This window comes from Varroa destructor, unplaced genomic scaffold (genome assembly GCF_002443255.2).
Source record: "Varroa destructor unplaced genomic scaffold, Vdes_3.0 BEIS01000005.1, whole genome shotgun sequence".
Classification (NCBI taxonomy): Eukaryota; Metazoa; Arthropoda; class Arachnida; order Mesostigmata; family Varroidae; genus Varroa; species Varroa destructor.
In genome coordinates this window covers 35,855,485-35,882,009 of record NW_019211458.1, presented here as the reverse complement: position 1 = coordinate 35,882,009, position 26,525 = coordinate 35,855,485, and the positions used below count along the sequence as shown (strand labels likewise).

At 38.5% G+C, this 26,525-nt stretch overlaps 4 protein-coding genes and 1 long non-coding RNA gene across 20 annotated transcripts in view; 2 read left to right on the top strand and 3 right to left on the bottom strand.

Moving 5' to 3' along the window:
- Positions 1–288: 288 nt before the first annotated feature.
- On the top strand, positions 289–6,090 carry eIF2Balpha (eukaryotic translation initiation factor 2B subunit alpha). Of its 2 annotated transcripts, XM_022808914.2 has the most exons (8): positions 289–425; positions 586–951; positions 3,017–3,102; positions 3,927–4,011; positions 4,364–4,483; positions 4,652–4,882; positions 5,397–5,516; positions 5,816–6,090. In XM_022808914.2, exons 2-8 carry the CDS (start codon positions 817–819, stop codon positions 5,930–5,932), a joined length of 894 nt encoding a protein of 297 aa, XP_022664649.1. In that variant the 5' UTR covers positions 289–425; positions 586–816; the 3' UTR covers positions 5,933–6,090. The 2 variants fall into 2 exon arrangements, with proteins under 2 accessions (XP_022664649.1, XP_086847721.1); XM_086991595.1 differs by lacking the exons at positions 289–425; positions 586–951; positions 3,017–3,102 and adding exons at positions 3,154–3,335; positions 3,686–3,794.
- A 635-nt stretch (positions 6,091–6,725) lies between these two features.
- ppl (glycine cleavage system H protein, mitochondrial) lies at positions 6,726–10,684 on the bottom strand. Of its 6 annotated transcripts, none has more exons than XM_086991599.1 (7): positions 10,421–10,679; positions 10,145–10,324; positions 9,421–9,764; positions 9,086–9,145; positions 8,312–8,498; positions 7,491–7,647; positions 6,726–6,905 (listed from the first exon to the last, which is right to left on the bottom strand). In XM_086991599.1, exons 5-7 carry the CDS (start codon positions 8,483–8,485, stop codon positions 6,808–6,810), a joined length of 429 nt encoding a protein of 142 aa, XP_086847725.1. In that variant the 5' UTR covers positions 8,486–8,498; positions 9,086–9,145; positions 9,421–9,764; positions 10,145–10,324; positions 10,421–10,679; the 3' UTR covers positions 6,726–6,807. The 6 variants fall into 6 exon arrangements, with proteins under 6 accessions (XP_086847725.1, XP_086847724.1, XP_086847726.1 ...); XM_086991598.1 differs by having other exon boundaries at positions 9,086–9,309; positions 10,421–10,678; XM_086991600.1 differs by lacking the exon at positions 9,086–9,145.
- An 86-nt stretch (positions 10,685–10,770) lies between these two features.
- Positions 10,771–16,855, top strand: LOC111252103 (essential MCU regulator, mitochondrial-like). Of its 5 annotated transcripts, none has more exons than XM_086991601.1 (4): positions 10,771–11,075; positions 12,065–12,191; positions 12,490–12,619; positions 16,783–16,855. In XM_086991601.1, the coding sequence occupies exons 1-3, from the start codon at positions 11,062–11,064 to the stop codon at positions 12,601–12,603; spliced, it is 255 nt and encodes an 84-aa protein (XP_086847727.1). In that variant the 5' UTR covers positions 10,771–11,061; the 3' UTR covers positions 12,604–12,619; positions 16,783–16,855. The 5 variants fall into 5 exon arrangements, with proteins under 5 accessions (XP_086847727.1, XP_022665273.1, XP_022665272.1 ...); XM_022809538.2 differs by lacking the exon at positions 16,783–16,855 and adding an exon at positions 15,867–16,105; XM_022809537.2 differs by lacking the exon at positions 16,783–16,855 and having other exon boundaries at positions 10,790–11,075; positions 12,490–13,652.
- On the bottom strand, positions 14,807–17,446 carry LOC147755621 (uncharacterized). Its single transcript, XR_015329388.1, has 2 exons — positions 17,005–17,446; positions 14,807–16,397 (listed from the first exon to the last, which is right to left on the bottom strand). It is a non-coding gene; the product is annotated as an uncharacterized LOC147755621 (long non-coding RNA).
- Positions 17,447–20,292: 2,846 nt separating this feature from the next.
- The window catches only part of LOC111252099 (uncharacterized), a 49,713-nt gene continuing 43,480 nt past the window's right edge, over positions 20,293–26,525 (bottom strand). For all 6 annotated transcript variants that reach the window (XM_086991592.1, XM_022809522.2, XM_022809528.2 and 3 more), the window contains 9 exons: positions 26,377–26,516; positions 24,731–24,959; positions 24,207–24,539; positions 23,349–24,023; positions 22,881–23,089; positions 22,163–22,461; positions 21,853–21,974; positions 21,549–21,673; positions 20,293–21,396 (listed from right to left, as the gene is read on the bottom strand). In XM_086991592.1, coding sequence (XP_086847718.1) covers positions 21,159–21,396; positions 21,549–21,673; positions 21,853–21,974; positions 22,163–22,461; positions 22,881–23,089; positions 23,349–24,023; positions 24,207–24,539; positions 24,731–24,959; positions 26,377–26,516 — 2,370 coding nt within the window. In that variant the 3' untranslated portion in view covers positions 20,293–21,158. The remainder of the gene's footprint in view (positions 21,397–21,548; positions 21,674–21,852; positions 21,975–22,162; positions 22,462–22,880; positions 23,090–23,348; positions 24,024–24,206; positions 24,540–24,730; positions 24,960–26,376; positions 26,517–26,525) is intronic.

Genomic DNA, 26,525 nt, shown 5'->3' with positions numbered 1-26,525 from the left:
ACAGACCGTAGCAAAAACAAAGAGGAGGAACTTCGCCTTTTATAGAAGCATAGCTCTAAATCGATCTTTATATAATTTTAAATCTAGGCTCATGTTTGTTCTAGATTTAACGATTTCGTCTCTTGGTATCTTGACTCGAAAAGACTATCGTAAAAATAGTAGCACACACGGTGGTGTACTAAGGAGTATTTCTGTTAAATGACTCTGCTTTGTATCATTGCGTTGCTCCGCATTATAGGCTAGAATCTACCGTAAGTTTTACTGTACTTCTCTCTGAGATTGTTTTGTACTACCTTTCATATCTGTATTCGAAGCGTTCATAAAAACGCACCCATTCAATGAAAGGACGGATTGCTCCATTTATATTAGAGAAGATTACTTGTGGCAGGCATTGGCTTCACCCTAGCAGATGCCCTATATTTACTGTAATCCTGCATTTGCGTAGTATTTATATATATGTTTATACTATAATATCTAGATGTTTATCGAACATAAATTTCAGATATATTTGTAAGTCAAACGTGTGTATCAACGAAATTAGTGACGATTTTATAGCTAATAGAAAGTTGTTCATTATCCATATAGGTGATAAACAATTATATCACGGTAAAGGTTTCGAGAAACCTTCTGGCTGAATCGAAGTCATCGCTTTTGGAACACGAGGGACCAGCGTAGCCACTAGCGAAAATGCAGACACACTAAAAATCATTGTTCCAAAGTGATAGACTGTTTCCTTTTTATATCTGGAAGCATTTTGGAGGTTATATGAATAATTGCTTACTTTATAATTAATACTAAGTTCGCATCGATAGAACGATGGTTGGAGATTTTGCCAGAGAGTTGGAGAAAAGATGTCAAGAAGAGCCTGACCAGGCTCCAATTGTGCCTGCAGTGAGAATGTTACTTAACTTTGTTAAGGACACCAACTATGGCAGTGTGCAAGAACTCCAGGTAATGATACTGAGTATGCGTTTCATATGCAATATTCGGTTAAAATTCAAGGTGATCATCTAAAAAGGTGATAGAGCTAAGTATTAGTAGATACATATTGTTTTCGAAAACATGAATGACGAAGGAAGCTAACACGTTTGTAGAAAAAGGTCCTGCTTTTCGTTTAATAATATTTTCAATTGCTGGTTAAAAATAATTATAGTAATAGCATTAGTCGAACTATAAAAAATGCTCATTTATTTTGCAGTTTTAAAATCAAATCGATTACATTTTTTCACTGCAGACGCAGAAAAGCTAAAATTCTACTTGTTAGTTAGTTATCCAATTTATGCATTGTTTGATGCCATCCTTATAGCTGCAATCCAAACTCATTATGCTGTTAAAGTGTAAAGTTGGCTTCACGGCTACGCTTTATCCGAGTACAAAATAATAAAGAACGAAATATTAAGAAAGGTGAAAAAAGTACCAAACAAAATGAGATGCAAAGACCTAAGGCAGATCCTGGAAAGAATATGGTTTTATTTAGCTTCGCAAAAACATAAGACTATCGAAATACGTAGGAGGTAAAGTAGTGCGTACTGTTTTGTGTTGTAGTGGTCTATGGCTTGATGATATGTAATAAATATTGCAATTTAATAGTTATTTATAATAATAGTAATAAATATTAATTTGTTAATTAATATTTATTACTATTATTTATATTTATTAAAAAATAATAATAGAACTTCGGTTGTGAGGGGCGAAGGGTACTAACATAACATTTTTTGGTACCAAAACGGCGACCTTGCTTCAGTTGACAGTCGATATCACAAAAATTTTCAAATAAGCTACCGTTAATCGAAATACAGGCTCCATATCGGCAAAAAGGCAATAAATGTTTTAGACGATATTGTGCATATTCAACCCATTAAAACTAACTCATATGAAAAGATCTTTCCTAACATTTGTTTAACAGTGTTAACTTATTCTGACAGCCAGTTGCCTTAATAGTTTAAATCGCATTCAATAGAGTAGATCGCGAAGGCGGTCTCGGAAATGTTCGGTATATTCAAATATGTGCATTGAGGTGCGTCATGGTTAAAAATAGTTATATCGAGCATTTATTGCGATATCGGCAAGAAGCCTAGTAAGAAAACTGACTATTTTCCAAATTTTGCCGAGATAGAAATTTTGGTAATCGAAAACATTCAGGTTACCACCCTCTGTAGCCGAAGCTTGTTTAAATATTTCGTTAGCCTCATTTGGCATTCGAACGGTACCGTATGGAAGAGTAAATTCTCAGGCTTTAAGCCAATACCTGTAGATCTCCGGCCATCAAAAAGCTTTTTGACCATTTAATTTTAAAGCAAAAATAAATAAAAAAAATAAAGAACTTAATAGAATCGAAATCCTTCATTTATCCGCCTATTATGATTGGTTAATTAACTGACTGGATATTGATGTAAAAAGTAAGATCTTGTCTAAACGTATATGGACACACTTTTTCAATCAAGGCGGCATATCTTACGATTTTGTACTTACTGAAGACTTACTGCGAAGTCAGTTTTTCATAAATTTTTGTCTTTATCGGTACAGTGAACATCGGTGCCTTATAAAATTATTCACAAAATACTTCGGTTACGTAGTTCTATCACAAAAAAGTTTATCCTGAGTTTTAAAACACAAATGACAAAATTCTTCTTTCTTATTACCATCTCTGAATTTTTTCTTTCTCTAATCTAGTTTACTTTTCGAAAGTAAGTAATGAATTCGAAACCGCGCAACATCTGCGGTACCGGAAAAAGTAGCGCTATGTCGGTGGTCATTGCTCTATAAAATAAACGTTTAATTGCAAAATTCTATTTTATGATTATCGTCTGTCAGTGAGATTAATTTGAGTAGAAAAAGCGCAGTCTTAAAGGATCACCAAAACTTTCTACTGTCAAAGGGTAACAGTTTCATAGATAATTGAAGTTCATAGATAATACTAAAACTCTGTGGTAGGTCTAATAACACTGTTTATTTATTAGTATAATAAATACTTTTGATCAAGTACTGTACTAAATCTTGGTATCATTTCTTGCAGACAAGTTTAGATGACCTATCCAAAGCGTTAGTAAGATCAAGTTGTGCAACTATCGGAGTTGAAAGTGCCTGCCAGTTATTCAAAAGGTGTGTTCATAATTGTGATAAGATTTTTTGGTTTTGTATATAATAAATAAAGTACTTTTTATCCTTAATAAAAATCTTTTATTCAGAAAACTTGACCCACATACAAGTCAAGTCTGAAAAAAATTCCGTATGGTTATGACGTTTACATCATCGTGTACTACGAAATTATCTGCCGCAGCCGCTTTACATATGAATGGACCCAGTAGATTTCCCGTCCAGACTCGACTGCGCAGGCAGGTGACTAGATCTATCGCCTTTCCGTTACTTGCAAAGGGATATTTTCAAGTGACGTTAAAAACGGTTTGGCTAATTGAAATATAGCATTACAACTAAGCTCATCAAGAATTATCATCCAACATCATAAAAGGATAGACCTACATAGACTCCCAGCTGGATTTCTAGCGTTAACTTTGACAGAAAAAAATAAACATTGAAAATCTGTGCAAAGTGGTATTAAACATGAAAAGATAAGATGGAAAAACCACAAAAATAGCCCATTTAAAAAACGCACGCTATTGTCGGACAACGATATTAGAATTAAGGAAGGATCCTGTTTTCCTTATGTTACATATTTGTTTTACAGCTAGCGAACAGCTAATCGTTAATTGTAATTCCGTGTCTCTGAACACCGCCAACTTAGCCCGCGCGACCACAATCGGTCGCGCATCTGTTTCGCATTTTTACGTAGGCAAGTATGTATTGATATTATATTAATAAACTGAATATAGAGAGTTATATTGGAGCCTAACGCCTACACAGTACCTTTCCGTAAAGGTACTATTATTATAACCTACGAATCAGAAAGAATGCATTTTGTCCCTCAGGTTCATTACACTTACGCAGCTCGATGTAGACCTCCAACAACTTAAACCAGCTCTCGTGGCTCGTGGGGAAGCATTCTTGCAGAAGGTAAAGATATTCTTAGCACCTTGAATATGGCGCTTTGTGTGATACCGCCAAATTTTTAGCTAAAGAAATGTAATCATGCTTTTCAGTAAACAAGAGGGCATCGAATTCTTATCGTAAATCTATTAACGCAGAAAGCACTCCAGCGCGATTAACAATAAACAGCTCATCACAAAACAGTGTATTTTCTCTATCTCAAAATGTTGCATTGTAATATTTATGTGACACACATATTATGAAATGCGCTTCAAGCGACATACATCCTTCAGTAGTTCTGAGCTAATCTTAAAACCCTCTTGGCCATTAGTGTAGCCTAAAACTTGATGATGACTTAAGTTACTTTTTCTTTTTTTAGATTTCCAAGGATCGTCAGAAAGTTGCATGCCTAGCAGCTCCGTTCATCCTAAACGGACACAGACTGATGGTACATTCGCGTTCCCGAGTTGTTAGGGATGCTCTTCTGGAAGCCGCGAAGGTAGTTTACCGCTAAATAGGGAAAACGACTAGTAGGTACACTTACAAAAATAAAGGTTTTATTCAGCGAAATAGTTTTCGAACTTCCCTTTTCGCACCAAAAGACAAACATCGGAATTAGCAATCACGATCCTAGAAGGTATATATTTAAGACAGGATTTCGTTGTAGATACGCGCAAATTTCATGGTGTATATCACATCATCTGGCGGTGTAGACAACGCTGGCGCCCAGCTTGCTAAAGAACTTAAAGCAGCTGAAGCAGGTGCTGGTACAGTGGAGGTGATGCTCATAGCGGACTCGGCCGTTGGATATTACATGGAAAGAACGGATCTAGTACTCCTCGGAGCAGAAGGAATTGTGGAGTCTGGAGGAATTATTAATCGAATCGGAACATTCCCGGTATTTATTATCTAGATACTCAAGTTCCGATTACTTCAGTGTTTATTAAGTGAAAGCCCCGACCTCAAAGAACAATAATTATGACTCACAATATACGAAATGCAAGGTGTCTATCAACCCTTGATGGTCTGTGCAATCATAATTGACACTACTATCGTTTACTATCAGCCGAATTATTATTTGAATGGTATTGTTGTACATGAATGCATATCATTGTTTACAGCTCTCCAAAATTAATGTAGCGCAACGTACTGCACGTCACCGACATTACGTAACAAATACATTATATATAAAAAACAGACTGTGAGGTTAAAGACAGTTATATATCTATAATAGCGAATTAGAAAATTTAGATAATTCATGACTTGACTATATTAGATCTTCATACATTAGCACTACTAAACGTCAATTAATGGTATCTAGTTTCCAATTGGTACTGGATTTTATGTAGACATCTAGTGCTTGTGTCTTATCGTCTTAATGTCTTAATGCTAAGATACTTGCCTATTTTCAGATTGCTTTGATGGCTCGAAAGTTAAACGTTCCTGTGTTTGTCCTTGCGGAAAGTGTTAAATGTATACGGTTCTTTCCACTGGCTCAAAAGGACCTTGAGACACTGCCCAACGCCCTTAAGGTTAAGAAGTTTTTCTCTTCTCGAAGCATTTTCTCGAAGCACGCTATGATGTGTTCTATAAAGCCTACCAAACGAATCTACAAAACAAGTTGCGATTGACTTAGGAGGGATTGTTTTCTACGATCTTTTTATTTTTATCTGTGCGATAATTGGTAGCTCAATTATTATATCGTTTACTTCACTAATGATATTACATAACAGTGTGTACATGATGAACATAACCCAGTATTCGTAGTAAGCTTATTCTAAGACAGGCCTGAATACAAGATCTTTGTTCATATGTTGTATCTGTATTTTAGAAGGGCCAACCATGCGTGGACTACACTTCGCCTGACCTCATTCGACTGCTGATTACTGATTTGGGGACTTTGACACCATCAGCTGTCAGTGACGAACTCATCAAACTTTACCTTTAAAAAACTGCAGTGCGTTATGCTACGCTATAAATGGCTAAAGAAGCAAATTTACCTCAATATTCTAAGCTACAAAGAGGTGATGTCATTATGTTCAGTGATTTCTTCTAGCAAACGTACAGTTGTGTAAATAAACGTAAAACAGTGTGCGCACAGATAAACCTTGGCCAGTTCCTTAAGTACCAAAATAGTAGGTGACACGAAGCTCTTACCAATACATTGTACTATTGTAGCCTGTGAGCTTATTTCTTATAGGTATTTTGTTAGGACAAGATAATAAAAAAATTATCACGATCGGTTTATCTCCACGTCGACAATTTTCTAAAATGCTTTAGTGCAGATTTTGTCTATTTTTCTATGTTTAATCTATGTATTTTGTTCTATGTAGCTATCTTTCTCTACGGAAAAAGAATGCGAACAAATAATTACAATATTCCCTATATAAATTCTAATATCAAATGATCTTTGTAGTTTTATATTAGTTATGCCTTTAATTAGACAAAAAAAGTCGCAACACGGAGTGCACTCTTGAGACAGATAACTTCTGTTGTTAAGCAAAGCCGCAACTATTTAAAAATGCGTTTGTCTGTCTTATTATTATGCTCTTGTCCAAGTAAAGAAACCAACAAACATGAACCTTACAAGATTGCGTACCTCATAATTTTTTTACTTGTAATAACACTGCTTACCACAGAAATTCCGCTCCTTTAAATAGGTAAAATAAAATAATCTCTTACAAAAAGGACTTTTTAAATATGTGCGGCACGTCATACGTCGAATGAAAACAACATTAACGTTCATTAAAATACTAATACGGTATTTACAATTTATTTCCTTATAGATCCACCTTCAGAAACGTTTATGACAATGTAAATGCGCTAGTGAGCGGTAGTTTTAAGATAATTTTCGTACACTTTTTCATTCATTAAGCTCTCAAGCTCCTCAGGTTTGCTGAGCCTCAGCTTAAAGATCCACCCTGAAAGGACGTGCGCATTGCACCGGCCATTTAATAAATGTGCATATTGACTGCTACATGAGGGAACAGTACCTTTGGTATCTACACCGTATACCATTGTTGTTTCATGTTACTGTGGCCAGTGAAGCAGGCACAGTTTTCATAATAATTTTAGGATATTTTCGAGAACATGTTTTATTATTTTGTATTTTGTAGTAGGACGAGTTCTTCGAAGTATCTAAAGGATTACGTCAGACCAAACGTCTCAAGGTGTCAAATAGCTTTTAGAAAGGGTACTGGTATTATATGGTTTCAAAACCAAAAAAGCATTTTCTAAGCCAAGTTTCGCTTATTCCTTGAGTAACTAACATGCGTGAATATTAAAAGGGGCAGCAGAGCTTTGTTAATTCCATGCATTATTACAATGCTTTGCAAGATGCGAAATACATTAATAGATATGCGGGTAATTCACATGGAGGCAACGGTAAAAACACTCCGCCCGTGGTATTTTGACATTTTGTTTGTTTGGCCCTGACCTACTTTTCTAGTCACGAATCGATACCTAAATATCATGAAAGATAGAATGAAACATACACATCTACATACCATCTTTGTAACAGGAAGAGTTAATCAATGCGGGTTTATCCTCGAGTGCTTTGTTGATCTCTTCTACGACGCCCGATACGGGTGAGTAAATTTCTGATGCTGCCTTCACGGACTCGACAGCACCACATTCGGAACCCTGACACAGCTCTTGGCCGATCTGATTTTCAAGTAATTCGATTCAAATTAACTTATATTTACCAACTACTATGACTACAAAGTGATCCATTGCGGCAAAAACTGGATAATTAATGTTGTCCCTTAGCTTTTGAAAAGCAGAAAAGAAATAATCGAGAACATCCTGCAGTTTACCTAATACATACTAGCCAGCCTGTTCCCAAAGGGGCACGAGATGTTATGGAATAAAACCCAGAAGTATTTTGCAAAAACAAAGGGGTCAATGCATAGTATTGGTAAGCAATCAAAAGCCAGCGGTAAGCAATCAAAAGCCAGCTAGGAACTTCCCTTTCAGAAAATTTTGTTACGAATACGAATGAGAAACACGCTAATACATCTCTTTCAAGTATTAGCCGAAAGCGACGTTGGTTAATTTGCATCGTCTTTAATACAAAGGTAGTTTACATGTTTTACTATCTAGAAGTTCTTTAATGGCCACCTAATAAAGTTGATGTTAGGAAAATGAATTATCACACAATATTCGAGCCTTGAATGTGGAGACATCTTGCAAACAAACGTATTTAAAACCTTCAACCGAAAAACAAGTAACGCTGAGATGTATTAAGGAGATTTCTGTTAACACTACAAAAAAAAAACGCTAAACCTAGCCCTATATATAGAAAATAGAATACTTCGTATCTGCGTACTTCGGGCGGTTGCACGTAGACGACATCTCCAAGAGCTTCCTGGGCGTGATCTGAGATACCAACCGTACCCAAGCCGTCATTCACTTCTACCCATTCGTGTTTCTCAGTAAACAATCGCTCGAAACAACAGGAGCTCGTCGCGATGCCATGGTAACCCCAGAGTTTCCTCGTCATTGGACCGGCAATCCTGTTGACAATGGCAGCAAAAGTGCCTCTAAATTAGATAATCCATGGTACTAATAATGACGGGATATACTAGAAACCAAGAGCATTCTACATAACTTTCATAACTAACTAACCTTAGTTTATACAGTTAGTTGGTTACAAGTCGTAATGTAGTTCTTTAGAATATTGAAAAACCAAGATTATTTTGAAATGATTTAGAGGTAATACCACTCTTTAAGATAATGCTAGCTCTCTCACTTTTCAATTAACAAAAACAACTGATCAATGCTACAAACCAAACATTTGTGAGGAAAAGACCTCGCAACGTAGCCTTCGTAAATGTTAAACAATATTTAAAATATCTAGCGTCGTGCTTCCAAAGTCGAAGCGTCTTAAATTGGGTATTTGACATTTTGTGCACGGTTTTACTTGTTGATTTTATTTAAATTATTATTAACCAAAACTTCTAAGGACGTCTACCCTGAGATTAACCCATAGCAGGAAGCATTGACTTTTTGCTAAGTAAGTTGCACCAAGAAGTACAACTTTCAATACAACTTCTCCCACTATAATCATAGATGATGTTGAGCTTAAATAGCGAGGACTTGCCTTAAGTAACACAAGGTGATCTGCAGCAGTATCCTTGCAAGGGTGCCTTCAGTTTTTTATCTCATAGAAGTGTTAGTCAAAAAAAATGTAATAAATAGAACTAATGGCTAAAGTTAATGTGGCAGTCCACTAAATTCGCTAATGAAGGGCAAAGAAAGCTTCTCGACACGACATATCCGTTCACAATACAATAACACGGGCTTTTGACGAAGCTGAGGAAAATCCTGCAATAGGATAATAAATGGGAATGGGAGTACCGTACTAGATCTAAAACGAACTTTTTAACATAACGGTCTGGTCAAAACCACACATGATATGATATATGTTCTTACTACCTGGATTCGACACTTCTCCGTTTGTCCGTTTGGTGACAATACTCTTTAACCGCTGTTTAAAAAAGATGTACAAAGCACTCTTCTTTTCTTCTCAAAGTATCATCAAAATGGCGTAGAGCATTACTACTTATAGGAACAGCAATTCAGGCTTAAATGTATGGCCATAGACCGTTAGTTGAACCTTCTATATGTGTATTATTGTACTGAGCTTCTATCGTAGCTAGTTTGGTTCCTGCACAACGCTGCTTTAATAGACTTTGTTTGTCATATCCATATATTTTTCAGCTAATTAAACGATTTGCCATGCAGAACTCCTGCTCCTTGGAACATGTTCATCAATGCAACTGAAAATGTATTTACAAAACAAAATTGGCACTCAGTCATTGGACAGAATAAATGAGCAAAATATTTGTGAGCAAAAAAATATAGCACTAGAAAAAGCAACTCACTTTATTTGAATTACAAACTTAAAACACCGAGGGTATAATTGTCGAGGCAATGTAATTCTTAGGTCTTATAGGAAGTAGATTAGGAAAAAGTAATCGTGCTGCGTCGAAACGTTTTTGTTAGTAATTCGCCTTATATGATAGGAATGAATAGCAAAGTAAAATGGCTAAATATTGATGCACAATATCTTCGACTGATTTCAAGTAGAACGAGTGTTCAAGTAAAACAGATAAATTTATGTTCGCTCGGATTTTTACGTTTTTGTGTGTAAACTCACCGGGGCGCAAACAATATCTTGCACAGGGACATGGTCACCAACAAGAGTCACACTAAGGTCGACAAGCAAAAAATGCCTTACTCCGCTGCTCGACTCAATGCGCGGTATGTCTCGATATTCTAAATACACGGTTGCTAGTGCAGAGCACGCAGAAACGAAGTCTGCGGCGGACAGTCCAACCTAGATTATCACGATGATGATTAGATAAACTTTTAAATAGATACACAGATAACTACTAGATGAATAGATTGGTTTCACAATCAAATAACTACCTACTTGAAAAAGAGATAAGATACTAAAGATTGCGGGCCCGGTACAGTTCTTCGACTATCAACCGGCGGCATATCAAAACAAGATAAAGTGCTTCAATTTATCACGTCCTGCACAATTTTATATCATCTTCATCTGTGCTTTTCCATGTGTCCATGCTGACTTAGGACTGTATGGATTATTAACAGGTGTGTTATGGCAATACGTCTGAAAGGAGAGTTAGCTAAATATGGTATAAAATTCAGTGATGCGCTCTTGGGTGATGCCCACTGTTCGACCGCTATTTCATTGTGCAGTCGATAGCTGAGCGCGCTCCGAGCAAAAAATATACGAGAGGAGATCCGCTCTGATAGAAGCTTCAATCTACAGTTTTTTCAGGGTGGACGACGCTGTTTCTGTTGCTTTTTATCGGATATGACCTGACACAGGTCTCTATTGCAACTGATCCGAGTTCAAATCACATCTGAACTCGTGAAGTTGTACCAGAATTATTGGACAGTATCAAGATTGCACGCAAAAACAATAATTTTGTGAATGTGTCCACAAACCAAAATCGAAGCTTCCATTTCGAACGTAAACTGTACATCTAAAAAGTGCACAGTGTGATTTCGACGAACAAGGCCGTACGTTGCAGTTGCGTCGGAGGGATGTCGCTCGGAGGGTAAGTTGTGACAGAACAACTACCTGCTCAACTGACCCACTGAGACCAATTGCAGCTAATTGAATTGAACGAGGGGGACACGTCGGAGCCAGCTGTGTAGCATCCTTCTGAGAAGGAAAACTCTACCTTTGTGGCTCGTGGGTAAAAGATTCTCATTTTATAAACATGGTTTTGTTTTTAATATGAATGCACATCCATTAAATATGTTTGATGAATAAACAGCGTAGAAATGTCCACATTCGCGGATTTTTCTGTTAGAATAAGATACTGATGCAACATACGATTCGATGTAGTTCATTAGCCAGCTAATGAAACTGCCTCCTTACATCGGTTAAGATTGTTGAGCGCTATTTTAAAAAGGGTAAACGGAATACGTGTACTAACTATATTAATCACCGAAATGGGTATGTAATCAATTCAAATGTATGTCGTAGCTTTACTATTGCATAAATCACAGCGCTTCCTCCTATACGCGAAAGGTTGGGGTCAAAAGACAAATGTATTTTAGTCATTTGGAAGATACATTGCTAATTTGCTAGCCATCATCGCCACGAAGTGTCAGTATTTTATTTAAGGAGCAGCTGGAATTTTAGTCGCTACTTATTTAGGTTGAACCAACACGGGTTACTCCGAGAGTCGATCTCGTGAGCACACTGCTGCAGCTTAACCTCTGCGAGGTAACTTTTTCCTTCATGTCAGTTATGTTCTGCTAGAACCTTGTAGAAAATATGCTGGCAGTACAACGAGTATCTACAAAAGTGATTTCCATACAACAATACCTGGAATCTAACGCTAGTATGTTCTCAGCCTATATTGTTACAGTATGAGGATTTGTTATACTGCCAACCATCATGCTAATGTGTGATGTTATATATATATATATATATATATATTGCTAACAGTGCTATTCATGCTTTGTTCTACAGAGTTAAGATGGTTATTGAGTCACATGTGGAACTAATCTGATTATCGCAATTATTTGTTTGCAGCCTCTTCCAGATTTTGGGTCGCCAAATGAATCGAGCGTTCCACGTTAAACCTTACGAAGGCATGGTAGCTACCAGGACAGGCGCCTACAGGCCCGCGCCAGACCTCATGAGTTTTCCACTTACTAAGGTGAAATCTCTTGTGCTGAAGCGTACCTTATTTTCAAAGACCTTTGTTAGATAACACATTTAAATTAAAAAAGTTAAATTAAAAAATACTCCTAAAATTGGGTGCTGAAGTTCCGCTTCGGGTATCTGGCTACTTCGCACCGCACGGCTACTATGAAAAGCAATGGGGAAATATGCAGAGTATAAGTGCTTTAATAGAAAATCGCTACACCTTTATAAAGACCCACATTAGCTTAGTCCGAGAAAACGACACAAAATCAAAGTTGGTAATTCGTTCAACTACTTTCTGTTGATTGCAGGTGTTTTTGGTGGTGATCCCAGGCGTGACAATTGGCGCGTCGATCTCAAAGTACGGGGCCGCTTTCCTCGAAGAGCACGACATATTCGTACCCTCCGACGATGATGACGACTAAATAGAAAAAAAAACATGTAACAATTTTCTACCTTATGTTTATTTGATCATTTAAGCGGATCATTTGTTAGAATCAATGCACGTTGCAGTGAGTTATCTAGAATGAATGTTTGTATTTTGTAGTGGCAAAGACATTTAATGGTTTGCCAATCGAAACGTAAGCAGTATAAAATCTGTTGTTTCTATGTTAGGGACAATTCTGGCGAAAAACGAAATATTAATCACAACAATTATGCTGATTTCAATTCGCTTTAGCCTTTGCTCGATGATAAATGACGTGATGATCGTAGAAGAGGAACCAATGAAAGCGAAATTTGGCTTTCTCGAAGATTTTAAGATGTATCTTACAGAATGTTTGTCAAAAATCTAGTGGCTTTTTAAAAACGTCATTCAACACGTTTTCAAGAAAATCAATATTACGTATGGGACAAAGTGATCAAGCAGATACAATGAGCTGTCTTACGGACGATGCTGGTTTCGTTCAAAGCGAACCTTGACTTACCAATAAATGTATAGTTCATCTAGACTATATACACATGTTCACGGAGTGTCAACTTTAAACCTTTTAAATCTAGCCAAGCATGTGCAGCGAGCAAGCATTGCAGCTGCACTAATAGTAAAGTATTGTGAAAATGGAGAATTAGAAAAGGCTTCTTACGAAACAAAAATGATTTAAGACTGTAAATTCTGTTGAGGCTATCGTTACTTGAACGAATTTACTCAAAAAATATTTCAAAGTAAAAACGATGCTAACATCATCGAAAACGAATCCATAGCTAAGTAAATTATCAATTTTTTTGTAAATTATCTGTGATGTGAGAGTGATCTAGTCAGCATCATAGTGCTACAGGTCATGCGAGTCGTAAAATAATTGCGTGTAACGAATGAGACGTAGTTAATGGCGGCACTGTAGATTTTCCTCAACGTAACTCTCAAAAACTAGCTTCTCTTAAGTCATTTATGAACTAAACGTATAAACGTGTTTGAAGCCGGCATACTGTCATTTAGCCAAACAAATGAGTGTCGATAAAATTATGATAATATATTAAATATGTAAACTTTTTATTAAGGCTGCAATAGGTGAAGCAATGTTGTATCACTAATCCTACTTCAGATATTGAATATCGGAGAAATAGTAAGGTGTTCGACATGCCTCTAAAGGGTGTTTTGCGTAAATGTTCATCCATCGTTCATAGAAACTAGCACTTTATAGTTAGGCAGTGTTCGATATCTCGATATATCCAATGCGAAAATATTGGAATTTTTTCCTACGGGAAGATTTCTTATTAGGAAAGTTGATGATATATCGGAGATTCCCAACACACAGTGACTTTAGAGAACCTTTAGGTTTTTTTTTATTTAGGTTAGATCCAGCAATCGAGTTGGGTAATCGAAGCATACAATAACGACCATAAATAAAGTCGCAAGTATCTCCTATTTAGGACGCTGCATCTTCGAGAATCTGTGTCCTAGAAAATTCATCTAATTGTTGTAATTATCTGTAGATGCCTCATTATTTTAGCTGTCTCCGGAATATACGTGAATAAAACAGAAATTGTCAAAAGTGAGCCAATAAATGTTGAGTGTGAGAAGTATGTTATCTCAATTTAGGTGTACCTGGGACAACACGCATTCGGTAAAATTGACATCCACAGATAGGCTTGCAACGAGCCTTGTGACAGCGACTTACCTTCACTAAAGATAGACTCCCTAAAAGCGCACAGTATAAAAGCTACATTACATGTCATCATAGGTATTCTTCCTATGTACATAACTACATATAAAGGAGATGATGAATCACAGAAATAATGGCAATGGACAGCAGAACACTTTGTTCTGACGCTGCCTCATGTTGCTGAAATGTAATCTTCGTTATCACATGAAACAGATCCCCTGATGTAAAAGTAGAAATAACATGTTAGTTATTATAACTTCAGTGCATATATATGTGTATGAATATTCAAATTTCAGGAGCATCTTGAATAGCACTACTAACGTTTCTCCCTTCCAAGATACAAAACCCGATATGGTAATGTAAAAAGAGAATGACAAAGAAGAAAGGCTAGTTACATAACCAACCTACACGAAAAAAACTCTACGACTCTTAATTAGAGTCGTAGCGTTTTTTTCGTTATTTAGACATATAAAATAATTCAACAAACACGTATTTGCGGAAATATTTAGAAATATCAGGGCATTGGACGTGCGAGCAAGGATAAGTAACTATTTTATTCGAAATTGCAAGATGCGGTGTTTAATACGGAAGCTAGACGCATTTCATGATTGGAAGGCCATTTTAACAACAAGTACAAGATAATATGACTTAGTATATGCCATTAAATGACAAGCAGATTATTGAATTTTTTCCTATTTATTAGTCAAATTAATTTGGTATGATTGGGGTTACAAGAATCTGAGCGCAGTTTACGAATGAAAGGCTCTATTTTGGACAGCTGTGCAACTTTTTAGCCCAAAAAGGCGTTCGCCATCACGGGTGTTACAGATGGCTACAGAAAGCGCGTGCTCCTCTGATTCTTGTTTTTTCATTTGACGCTTTTAGTTGTTGATCCTTACGTGAACAAGTTCTCAGAATCATCTATTTCTTGTATAGCATTGACGACTTGCCCCTATCAGAAGTGTAACTGAGGCAGACCTTGCTATACTTAGGCGGGGCTTCTGCAGCAAATATATGAAATACCATTGCAACCATACAAGTAAACTATCGATACAATTACCAAATAGTAATATTCTATTCTCCTTAATCCCTCACCTTTGCCTTGTTTCTTTTTGTTCTAATTATTGACATCTAAACTAGTTTGGTAGCATCTTTGTTAGTTATGGTTACCACAGCAATGCATTGAAAAATGTACGCATTATCCTTCCATATGATGATGCCTTTTTTCTGATACATGATCGTTAGTCAGTTCAAAAGAAATAGTAAAAGAGTATTCAACATTTATCATTGACAACATATGAATTAACACAAAATTCTCGACCGAAAGTTAGCTAAGACAGAGCACACTTATTGGATAGATGTCAACTGTCAGACTTGCGTTAATTACAAAGAAGTGTTATTGATACGGCCGCCGTGAGTCCAGAATTGTTTCGCCGTTTCTAAAATTATATCAGCAGGATATTATTTTTTGTTGTTTGGAAACGTCGGTTAAGTATTTAGGCTAAAGTATAAAATATAGGCTGTGTTCAGTGTACTGTAAGCTTTTCATTGATGTTAATAGTGATGATATTAACTCATTCCTCGCTTAGTCATGGTGTCTGCACGCCTACATGACTGTTCTACCCGAGAGACAGGGTAAGTCGGACGAAACGAGAAGAAGTGAGACAGCGGACGGACTATTATGTTTGTACCACCGGAATCGCTGGCAGGACGAGAAACGTACAACGCAGTAAAATGAAAATGCGAAACGTTTTTTCCAGCATTATTTATTTACGATAGAACCTGTCATACGTGTAAATAAACAGAAAATGGGAAACATGTTTTTGTAGTCGTATCGTTTTGTCTTTGACGCTGTGTATATTGGGAAACACGTGCATCATAACACAATAATTAGAAACGTGTAATTGCTATATTAGTAGAAAGAAATTAGTAACCCCACAGCTGCAACACTAATAACAATAATAATAACTGTGCGAAGATCGAAGAAATTAGGGGAAACACGTGCGAAGGGATACCGGCGGCGATGTCTATCCGTGTTATGGTGCCGTTCTATTATTAAAACTGCATATGCTTAACAGGCGAGCGCGAAATCAATGATGTCGGAACCGCTGTTCACCTACCTAGACCATATATATTAAAACCATATTGAATCGACGTTACTTAAAAAAGCCTAGAAACATTCATATAAATGCTAAAAATACGATTACTTGTTGTCACATACCGGAATCTTCGATTCTGAAACTGCATCAGAATAACCCCATTTCTCATAGAGTCACTTAATATTTGGCTCCATTGGTGACAAATGATAGGAACGCAAGTTGGAACACTCGTTATAGCGTGTCTTTCGCTATGCAACAAAAATACAATCGTTACTTAGCCGTTACTTAATTGATCATATCTGTTGCAGATGCTGGATGTTCGAAAAAAGAATAAGCAGAACTTTTGCAACGACATCGGCTTTATATATCTGACATCTCGTTTGTTGTCCTTGGTTTATCATTTCAGATCTTCAATCAAGAAGCGGCAAGAGTGTTATGTGACTCTGCGGTGCCTAATTGCCGAAAACCGGTCTCTACATCTCGTGAAAGAGTACGGTAAGCGTTCAAGAAGTCTGGCAAAAGCTTAACTATGAAAAGCCTGATTATCTCACAGAATTTCGTAGAAGAAAACAAGACAGTAGAAAACAACTAACTTACTCAAGTAGAACTTCGCAATATAGAGACCTACCTTTACGTTTGATCATGTGAAAGCAAAGTTTTGTTGTTTTGGTGTCGGAGGCTTACTGTGATACACCTCTAAAATGTCCTTTTCTAATATTTATGATTACAGAAAAGCAGAAAGTGGGCGTGCGATCACCACAAGACCAAAAGTTCGGCTACATCTTTGTAGAGAACAATCTTATGCTCAAGCAAGTTCGCAACCTTCTTTGGGAGCAACTATTAAGTGAATTGCCAAAGGGACAGGACGTGCCCAGTGGACCCCATTGCTTCGACTTTCTCGACTCGAACGGGTATCCAATTGTTGCCAAGCAGGAGGTGCTTTTTACTGTTCTAGATATCGTGAACGACTACACCATCACGATACACACTGTAACCAGAGGCTCAGACGACCAGGTAAAAAAACGCATAGCATACAGCAGCATGTTCAAATATCATCAGATGCCCGTATGTAGATGTGTGCGTCTATGCTCGCGTCTATTTGTGTTAGGGACGTTGTTGGCAAAAAATGTGACAACGTTTCGCGGAAAGGAAACAAAGATATATATATATACGTCTGCAAATGCTCCTGTTCGTGGGACACATTCCATACTATCGTCAATTTAAGCCCCTAACTTATGGTTCTTTTATTGCTCTGCAGGTGGATTACCGCGCTCGAGCAGAACAGCCCACGGAACTAAAAGAGATCCCACACCTCACGGTACCCAGACGGCCCAACGCTCTCGATCTGCCGCGATCGATGAATAGAAATAAGAATGGGCTTATTCACCAGCAGCCCGAGTGAGTTCAATAATATTTTCCGTTTTCGCGTATGATTCATCGCTTCCTTAACTCGATTGTGTTCACCATGGCAACATTACACAATAACAAATAGGGAGGGTAATCCTTTATTATGAATCGAGCATAAGCAGTTAGATTCTGAATGAACGCGGATAATAGGTTAGGCTAGTTTACTGTGACTTAATAGTAGTTGTCCTATTGCCCGCGATAAATGAAGGTGAGCCTTGTGCGTTATTTGTAGTCGGAGTCGCCTAGAAGCTGGGACAACATCTGACTAAATACGTTCATTACCCGAGTCATAGTTGTAACCTTTTTGCTTAGCGCCGTAGCAATCGACACAATCACGAAAGATCGTCACTTTTGATCCATCAGCTTGTCAAGCTTTTTGGGTGACCAGATTTTTGAAGCGATTGATTTCATTACGTGTTGTCGTAGAATTTTGTTTATCGCCAGCGAAAGAGCTTCGTGGTATGGGTGAAACATCTATCGAGGCAAATTTTAGTTACTAAGTTTACCTGCAAACATCGAATTGAACAAGGTCGTTCCTTATATGCATCTAAAGATAGTTTAATTAGTGGCATATGGATGTTTTGCATTTGTAGACAGTTCGCTTGTAGCCGTGACGTACAATGAAATGGTGCACAAACCGATTGGTTATGAGAAAAGAGAGTAATGGACTGAATTTAGGGCAGTTGTGCCGTAGCTAATTTTCTATAGGTGACAATGCAAACCATTTAGTCAGACTGAAGGGATATAGGTTAGTTTTTTTTTCATATTTAATATGGCTTTTGTAACGCTGGATAACATAAGAAGAAATTAGTATCGTTAGTTGTAGCTGCTGTAAATCAAGAACGAACAGCATAATGAAACAAATTTACATATGCAAGTAGCTCGGAATGGCAAAAAAAGGTGGTCCTAAATGATCTTGAACCAAGGCATTATTAACGCCATGAGTATTTTAGATTTGCCATATTGTGGACCACTCAAACATTGTTACAGCTAAGTCGAAACACGCACGCGGTAGGACACGTAGCATAATTTAGAAAGGTAGGTTAATGGCAAATATCAGTGCTACTTCAAATGAACATACTTTTAATAAAAACGAGGATGTGTTCAAGTAGGAGTATGATGGTATATGGTAAATCTCTAGAATATTCCTCTGAGAAACCCGCGCCTGCCATGGAGTAGTATATACTAATTAACAGACTACATTAACATGTTAAAGCTTTTAGCGACGATCGGCAGAATTTATTCATTAGAACCCACTCATCAAGTAGCATTCTGTATTTACACGATTGGAAGCCAAGCATTGGCTTTTATATCCTATATATGAGCAACCCTATAAAAATGAACAACTTTTTAACGATTGCCTCCTACCGACGCCTTTCTTTCCGCTATTCGCCAATATAAAAGGCAACTCCTCTTTGGTAAGAAGTATTTACTAGTTAGAGGGCACACTTTTGGGTATTACGGGAATAAGCGCAATCTGGTACAAGCAAAAAAGCACAGAAGAACGTAATCATACACCGAGATGTAGAATATGATTGCGTAACGGTCTAGGGCCGAAGCTTCTTAGACTATCACGTAGACCTCCTAAAAGAACAGAACTGCATCGCTGTGTGAGGAATATTCTGGTGGCTTAGCATCTAACTCAAACCTTCAGTTTTCGGTTTCTGCAATGCAGAGTGAGCAACTTAAGTTTGAAATTGCTCTGATGATCTACGTAAACCCGTGGCCACGGCGAGTCCTGCGACTGTTCAATATGTCGAGATAGTTCCAATGATCTTCTTTTGATGGATATAAAGTCGTACTTATTGATTAACGCTAGAAGACAATCCTAATATACAGCCTAATATACAGCAAAAGCAAGAACGAATCTCATCAGGAATGAAGTGTATCTTCGTGATCCAATACAAAGTTAGGCATTAAGTTCTATACTGATTAGCAGTAGTGAACCCATAGTTAGTTCAAAATCGTTCACGAAGCAATGAGCTAAGTATACTAAACATTTGATCACCAGCTACCATTTGACCAGTAAGCAACACGTCGACTGCTGCCAAGAAAGAAACCCTCGAAATAGGAGCCACTGTTTGTTTTCGAAAAATAATTCTAATGCTCTATACCGAGGATTTTCGCCAATTATACCTAAAAAGATTTACCCTTGAAACTAAAGACATTGTTTTATTTCCAGTATAGTTAATTAACCTAAGGATACTTTGGGTGATGACGCCTATTGATACTTTGGGTTGCAATATTTGTGGCTTCGATCGTCCTTAAGTATTTCTGCTGAAATGAATTTTCACTTTTAGGAGAGTTCTATTCTGAGGTCTATGTTTATGATACATGTACACCAAGTGAAAGCCATCTTTAGATTGTGCAATGGATATCATGTCTTTCCAGTAGTTTGCGCTAAGTTAAAAAATCGCTGCAAAACATTTGAATTACATTGGACTTTTGAACCTCAACTAGATTCCTAGGTGAGTATTGTGTAATACTAAATAAAATTTCAGACGGCACAGATTTTTCAGAAAAATTGTTTATTTACTTTTAATATACACAGATTGATAACTAACACACTATACAATATCTGTGAACAGAACTGTGTTATGTTTTTGTGTATATTTTTCTCACGTTCAGCTGCAATTTTTTTCTTGACTAAAAATCCTTGATTGCAACTTAGAATTGCCACGGAATCTAATGCCTTGCTAAATGATTCGTTCCTAACTTAATTACATAGTTAACTTATGTTTAGCATCTTTCTTTTCGTCGACTTCTTGCGTCACGTGCATGCTTCTCCAAGTCACTTATTTTTTTTTTACTAGAAATAAATTACATGTTTGTTCGGTTAATGAACTAAACGGAAGTCATTTTGCTAACTCTAACAGCAATAACAATATTGTCGACCTGGTTGTTTGTGTCATCATTGGTAAACATAGTTTTGTCTACTTTGCTGAGTTTCCTTTTTGTGACCACTTCTCTGAGATCTCCGCGACTACACAACCGTCTATTAACATAAGCGAAAAAAGGGATGGACGAGTGACAACGAATCGCCCTTAGCCTCTTCGTTTTCTTGGAAGAGGAGCTTTTTTTAACGTAAACGGCTTCATTTCCTACATAAGCAGAACCGTATGTTACGAAAACCCTGCCCCAATGGTGAACCCCACAAGCGAATCTTGAAGAACCCCTATGGCCTTGACGTGTTAACATGCTAACTACACGATCATTCTACTTTATCTGTTATCAAAGTCCGTCCTTCCAACGGCCTCATTTACAAGGAGGCCGAGGAGGTTGCCATGGTTGTCAGATCAGCCTGCGCCGCTTGCCTCGCAATTATTGACAGCGTCGACAACTTGTCACTAGCGTCGGTAAGCGGGCTACGAATCGCTATAAATGTGTCGTAAAACGATTGAATAAGTTTAAAGCGCGCATCCACTTTATACGAATAGGGCCGGTGGGTCGATACGAGCCATCATGCGACGTGATTCCGTCCTCGTCAGCCGGAATCATGAAGGGCACCGGTGATTCCACGCTGCCCTCGGCGATATCCGGTTCGGCTGGGCGCGAGCGTCGTCGCTTCTTGACCGGTAGTGGTCGGTGCCGTAACAGACGGACTGGTCGCCGACTTCATATGAAATCACGATCAATAGTAAAAACGCTTTTAGCACATACATACGACGATAAGATAATGATATTTCGATAGCATACCTTGTATAAAACTAATGGTAATAATGTATAGATGTATATTATTATATGTTTAGTATTAGTAATGCATACCCAATCGCGATCATCTGTGTGTGAAGGCGATCCCAGATCTCAATGACAACATTGGCCAGTACTTCGGGATCCACGGAGGGGTCTTTTAGGACGTTCCATTTGTCTTCATGGACGCAGTGCGGACTCTGAAAACACAACCATATTTCATGAAAGCTTCGGCTCTCGTAGTTTATTTGATGTATTAGATTAAAACTATATTGAGAGCTATGTTGTCTGACCATATCGATTTTATTTAAAAATCTTTTTTTTTTTCTAGTTGTTGCTCGTTGTCGACTCTCGTTTCAACAATGACCCACGTATCCACCTGCAGTATTTTTGCGTCTAAATTGTGGTCTCCTCCTGCGGCCCCCCCGGTCGATATGATGGGAATCACGAAGTGATCATTCCATAGGAACTGTTCGGCCTCGTGAGCGGCTCGCGCGTCCCCTATAAAGGAAAATCAGAAAAGGCAAAATCGTTGAAATCTCATCCGAGGGTTTGTTTTCATCATCTGGCTATTGGCAATTGAGAATCAGAGATTGCAAAATTGTTAGCGCTATCAGTTGGCCGACCTGTTGCAAATGCATTGAATGCGCTCAAATGTGGTTGCCTTAGTTCACTTAACCTCGACGGACCTCCAATGAGGATGCATATGCTGAACGTTCGGCCGACGATTAACTCGCGCTCCTTAATAGAATCTCCGATGTAGACCGTCTTGCCCAACTCGGCATCACGGAACGTGCCGTCGCTGCTTTGAGGCGCATCGTCCTGGAATCTAGAGCTATCCTTTTTCGGCAGTAGATGGTATACGGAGTCTGTCTTGCTCCCTTTGCGTGCTTCAACGAATGATCGGGCCACGAGTTGTGGGACCCCGTTGAACCCCCCGGTGAGTAACGTGATCGAACTCACCTGCGCTAGCTTCTTGCCAACTTCACTGCAGACAAAAAGACACGCCCAAGGAAAGAATGTGCGACGACAAGGGGCACGAGAAAATACGGAAAAATGCGCGTTGAAATGTTGTTTGATCGGAAAACATACTGCTGTAGCGTATTTTAGAGTTATCTCTATCTTCGTCATGCTATAACTCTAGCGGCATGATTGTCAAGCGGTTGTCAAGCATTTGTAACCAATGAGTGCCACTGTAACTCGGAAAGTAATGATTATCGAAATTATAAAATATAGTAATATAGTAGATGCGTCGCCCATTAAGCAATTTTGGTCGCTCTATTCAAGTAAAACTTCTTGAAGGTAACTATGTCGTACTAGCACCCTGACATTTACGAGCTACACACGTCATCTCGCCCGTCATGTAGGCTAGTACTAGGCTAATACTAAGAGGTCCGGGATACTTACTCGCATATTGATGCTGTCCTGTCATCGATGTCCTTGGTCGAGCCTGAAATGTATACGCAGCCATCATGCGAGGGCATCTTTTTGAGTTCGAACTCCCATCGTTCGCAAATGTTTTTCTCTTCGGTTTCGTTGTCACTAGATGGGTCAGGTTTTTTGAGCTCGTTCTTAACCCGTTCCTCCAGGACTGATTTGAAGTCGGATCGCTTTATCTGTAGAACAATTTCAAGGTGAGTAGACAAAGGAAAAGGTCTGGCGGTAACTGCCACCACTAGGAGCATTGTGGTTACCTTTATTTTCAATATTTGAAGACTGCCACGTTTATATTTTTTCTTTCCGTTTCCCTTATTTCCTGTGTGTCTGTCTGTGTATTTGTCAAGCGAAAATGACTGACTCTATCCACGCAAATATATAATTTGGCAATCCGCCACGTTCGGCATCTAGACTATACTCTTTATAACTATAACTTACGTCGATACACTCCGCACCCATGAGAGAATCCCACCGACACGGCATGTCTTTGCAGTTCTCGGTTTTAATGACGATTGTGTGTTTGCGTTTTTGGCAATAGTAGACCTGTTGCATTGACACTGAACTATTGAGAAAATCTCTAGAAATGATAAAAACTATGATGGTGGTTTGAGAGGCCTTTTTTAGAAAATGGCTAATCTGAGCGATGCGGTGCCCCGCCAAATCGCAGCTAATCGACCCCACCCGATTTGTGGGTGGATGATATTCAGAAGAGGCATTGTTGTCGCCGGTCTGGCCCGGTGTTTCAGGGATCTCGACGAGGTTCCGTTGCGACGGACTGAACGCTGGATTTGATAAGCCTGAGCTTACATCTCCTGTGGGGCTGGTCACCACTCCGGTCTTACTGAGATCGTTGTCCATATCGGTCGTTGACCACACCGAATGATTTCGTGATTTTAAAATCTTCATCACATAATCCGCCGTTTGTTTATCGCGCGGATGCGCCGAAATGACGACGTCGATTTTTTCCGTCGATGTCTTGTTCCATTTTTTGCTCGAGATCGATTTCTCATTTAGCACTGCTTCCTGATATTCTTTGTCCTCGATAACGGTCGGAAAAGAGGCGAACTCCTCGACTGGCGTCTGCAGCATCCACGATGTCCGGTTTGAGGTAGGCTAGAAAGAGAATATAACTGGCATAGTAACAGCGATAAGAAATACCAGTAGTAGTAGTAGAAATACTCATTCAATGTTTGTTAACCTACTCTTAATGGCGCCTGCACTTTTAACTAACTACCATCCGTTCCGAGATTCTCGCATGGAATCTGCGCGTTGATTTTTATGCAACTTTCTATTTACCTTCATACTGCTAATCCGTTTAACAGATTTGCGCATATTGTTTTTGCGTTCCTTGTCGCACTCCGCTTTGAAAATCTTATAGATGTTATCGGCCACTCGTTTGACGTGTCGCGGGTCCCACTTTTTTGTGCCTGTGTGGAGAGGCGAGCATGGGATATCGTCGTGCTTGGGCAGGTCCTCGGAGTAGCCTTCATCATCATGGTAATCTGTGTGACCCTGATAGGCATGAATGTACTGGATAGTTGCCAGCTGGATAGCTAAGCAATCTGGGGGCCAATTGTCCACGAATGAGACAGGAAGAATTTTCTTTTCCAGTTTATCTGCCATCTTTACCTGTTGATAGAGGAGCTCATCAAATTATCACCGTATTTAACTAAAATCGGATTCCACTAGGTACCACCACTTTGCCAAAATGTTGAGTTAGACTCAAGTTAGAAAGTTAAGAACAAAAATAATGTTATCGTACTAAAAAAGGATATGTGAATGAAAAGTATATTGTATGAAATTCGACTCATCTATTTTACCTCACGGTTAGTCCATTTCGTAATCCCGTAGAGTGGCGATACGAGCGGCACAAAGAATTTACAGTTCTTAATGGCATTGTTGAGCGAGTCCGCCCAATCATCTGCTCCGTTAATTTCGTGAACATCAAGAAACACTTTGAGGTTCTTTTTCGTGAGCTCTTCCTTCAGCTGCAATGCGTGCTCCTCGGTGTCCTTACGAGCATAGCTAATAAGGATTTCCCATTTTCCCCTAGAAAGGACCAAGCCATCGAGGAAAAACGTAGAAGAACTGCTTCGACGAACGTAGCTTACTTGTCATGACTACGTTATCGTCAATTCCGCAACTCCAAGGCTTGTGAGATTTGCATAAGATAAGTAAGAGCTAAATAGCCCGAATGTTAAACTAGATACTGGATTTGCGGGTAAAGAAGCTGATGTCAGCCACCTAGAAGGGTTGAGCGACAATTGAAGGTCAGCTGCATTCGTTGCGCGTGAACTTTCAATACCTTATGTATAATCTAAGTACTAAATCTCGTTATACTCGTAGTGAGACTGACGCTGGAAGAAATATTCCGGTGTATCAATCATACGCGTTTCCTTTTATTACTTTGAAATTTATGACATCCTAGTAACAAATAGAGTAATGGGGACGACAAGAAATGCCATCACATTTAGCAATTTGCCGAGTTCTTCCTAAATGATTTCATCGGAGCGTCATTCACAACAAAGACATCCAAATATGGCGTCTGATCTACTGATCGAAAACTTCTGTCACTCTTGCAAGCTAGTCTGCGCTATTCATTCTAGGATATTCTGTCCAATGTGATGACTTTAGAAGCTCAAAGGAGAAATTCTCAGTAACGGGTCTGGAACATATTTTTATGATTTTGCATTTAAACACCAATGTAGTGGTTATTACAGGAAATACAACTCTATAAGAGGCATAATCGTTAAAGAACCGACGTAGAAACGCTAGGATCTTTTAAATTGTGAGAAACGGTACACAGTATCATAGCAAACGCCCCCATGTAAACTAGAGTTACATATATTTGTTACGATAAAACGGCTGTTGTAGCAATAACGAGTAGGGAAAACGTATGGTGCTAATTAAACTACCTTTAGATGCATATAAGGAACGACCTTGTTCAATCAATTTTTGTAGAACATATAGATGTAGAAGTAGATGTATTACCCATAAAAACGCAGCTCTTTCACTGGCGATAAACAAAACTCTACGACAACACGTAATGAAATCAATCGCTTCAAAAATCCGGTCACCCAAAAAGCTTGACAAGCTGATGGATCAAAAGTGACGATCTTTCGTGATTGTGTCGATTGCTACGGCGCTAAGCAAAAAGGTTACAACTATGACTCGGGTAATGAACGTATTTAGTCAGATGTTGTCCCAGCTTCTAGGCGACTCCGACTACAAATAACGCACAAGGCTCACCTTCATTTATCGCGGGCAATAGGACAACTACTATTAAGTCACAGTAAACTAGCCTAACCTATTATCCGCGTTCATTCAGAATCTAACTGCTTATGCTCGATTCATAATAAAGGATTACCCTCCCTATTTGTTATTGTGTAATGTTGCCATGGTGAACACAATCGAGTTAAGGAAGCGATGAATCATACGCGAAAACGGAAAATATTATTGAACTCACTCGGGCTGCTGGTGAATAAGCCCATTCTTATTTCTATTCATCGATCGCGGCAGATCGAGAGCGTTGGGCCGTCTGGGTACCGTGAGGTGTGGGATCTCTTTTAGTTCCGTGGGCTGTTCTGCTCGAGCGCGGTAATCCACCTGCAGAGC

What these genes read in the sequence shown, in the direction of transcription:
- eIF2Balpha (XM_022808914.2), top strand. Translation starts at nt 817, where the DNA reads ATGGTTGGAGATTTTGCCAGAGAGTTGGAGAAAAGATGTCAAGAAGAG. An exon ending in GCAGTGTGCAAGAACTCCAG is followed by an intron (nt 952 to 3,016) that starts GTAATGATACTG and finishes CATTTCTTGCAG; the next exon opens with ACAAGTTTAGATGACCTATC. An exon ending in ATCGAATCGGAACATTCCCG is followed by an intron (nt 4,883 to 5,396) that starts GTATTTATTATC and finishes GCCTATTTTCAG; the next exon opens with ATTGCTTTGATGGCTCGAAA.
- ppl (XM_086991596.1), bottom strand. Translation starts at nt 10,488, where the DNA reads ATGCCGCCGGTTGATAGTCGAAGAACTGTACCGGGCCCGCAATCTTTA. An exon ending in TCTACGTGCAACCGCCCGAA is followed by an intron (nt 7,648 to 8,311) that starts GTACGCAGATAC and finishes CTTGAAAATCAG; the next exon opens with ATCGGCCAAGAGCTGTGTCA. An exon ending in CTCTTCCTGTTACAAAGATG is followed by an intron (nt 6,906 to 7,490) that starts GTATGTAGATGT and finishes ACGTCCTTTCAG; the next exon opens with GGTGGATCTTTAAGCTGAGG.
- LOC111252103 (XM_086991601.1), top strand. An exon ending in TGAGTTTTCCACTTACTAAG is followed by an intron (nt 12,192 to 12,489) that starts GTGAAATCTCTT and finishes TGTTGATTGCAG; the next exon opens with GTGTTTTTGGTGGTGATCCC.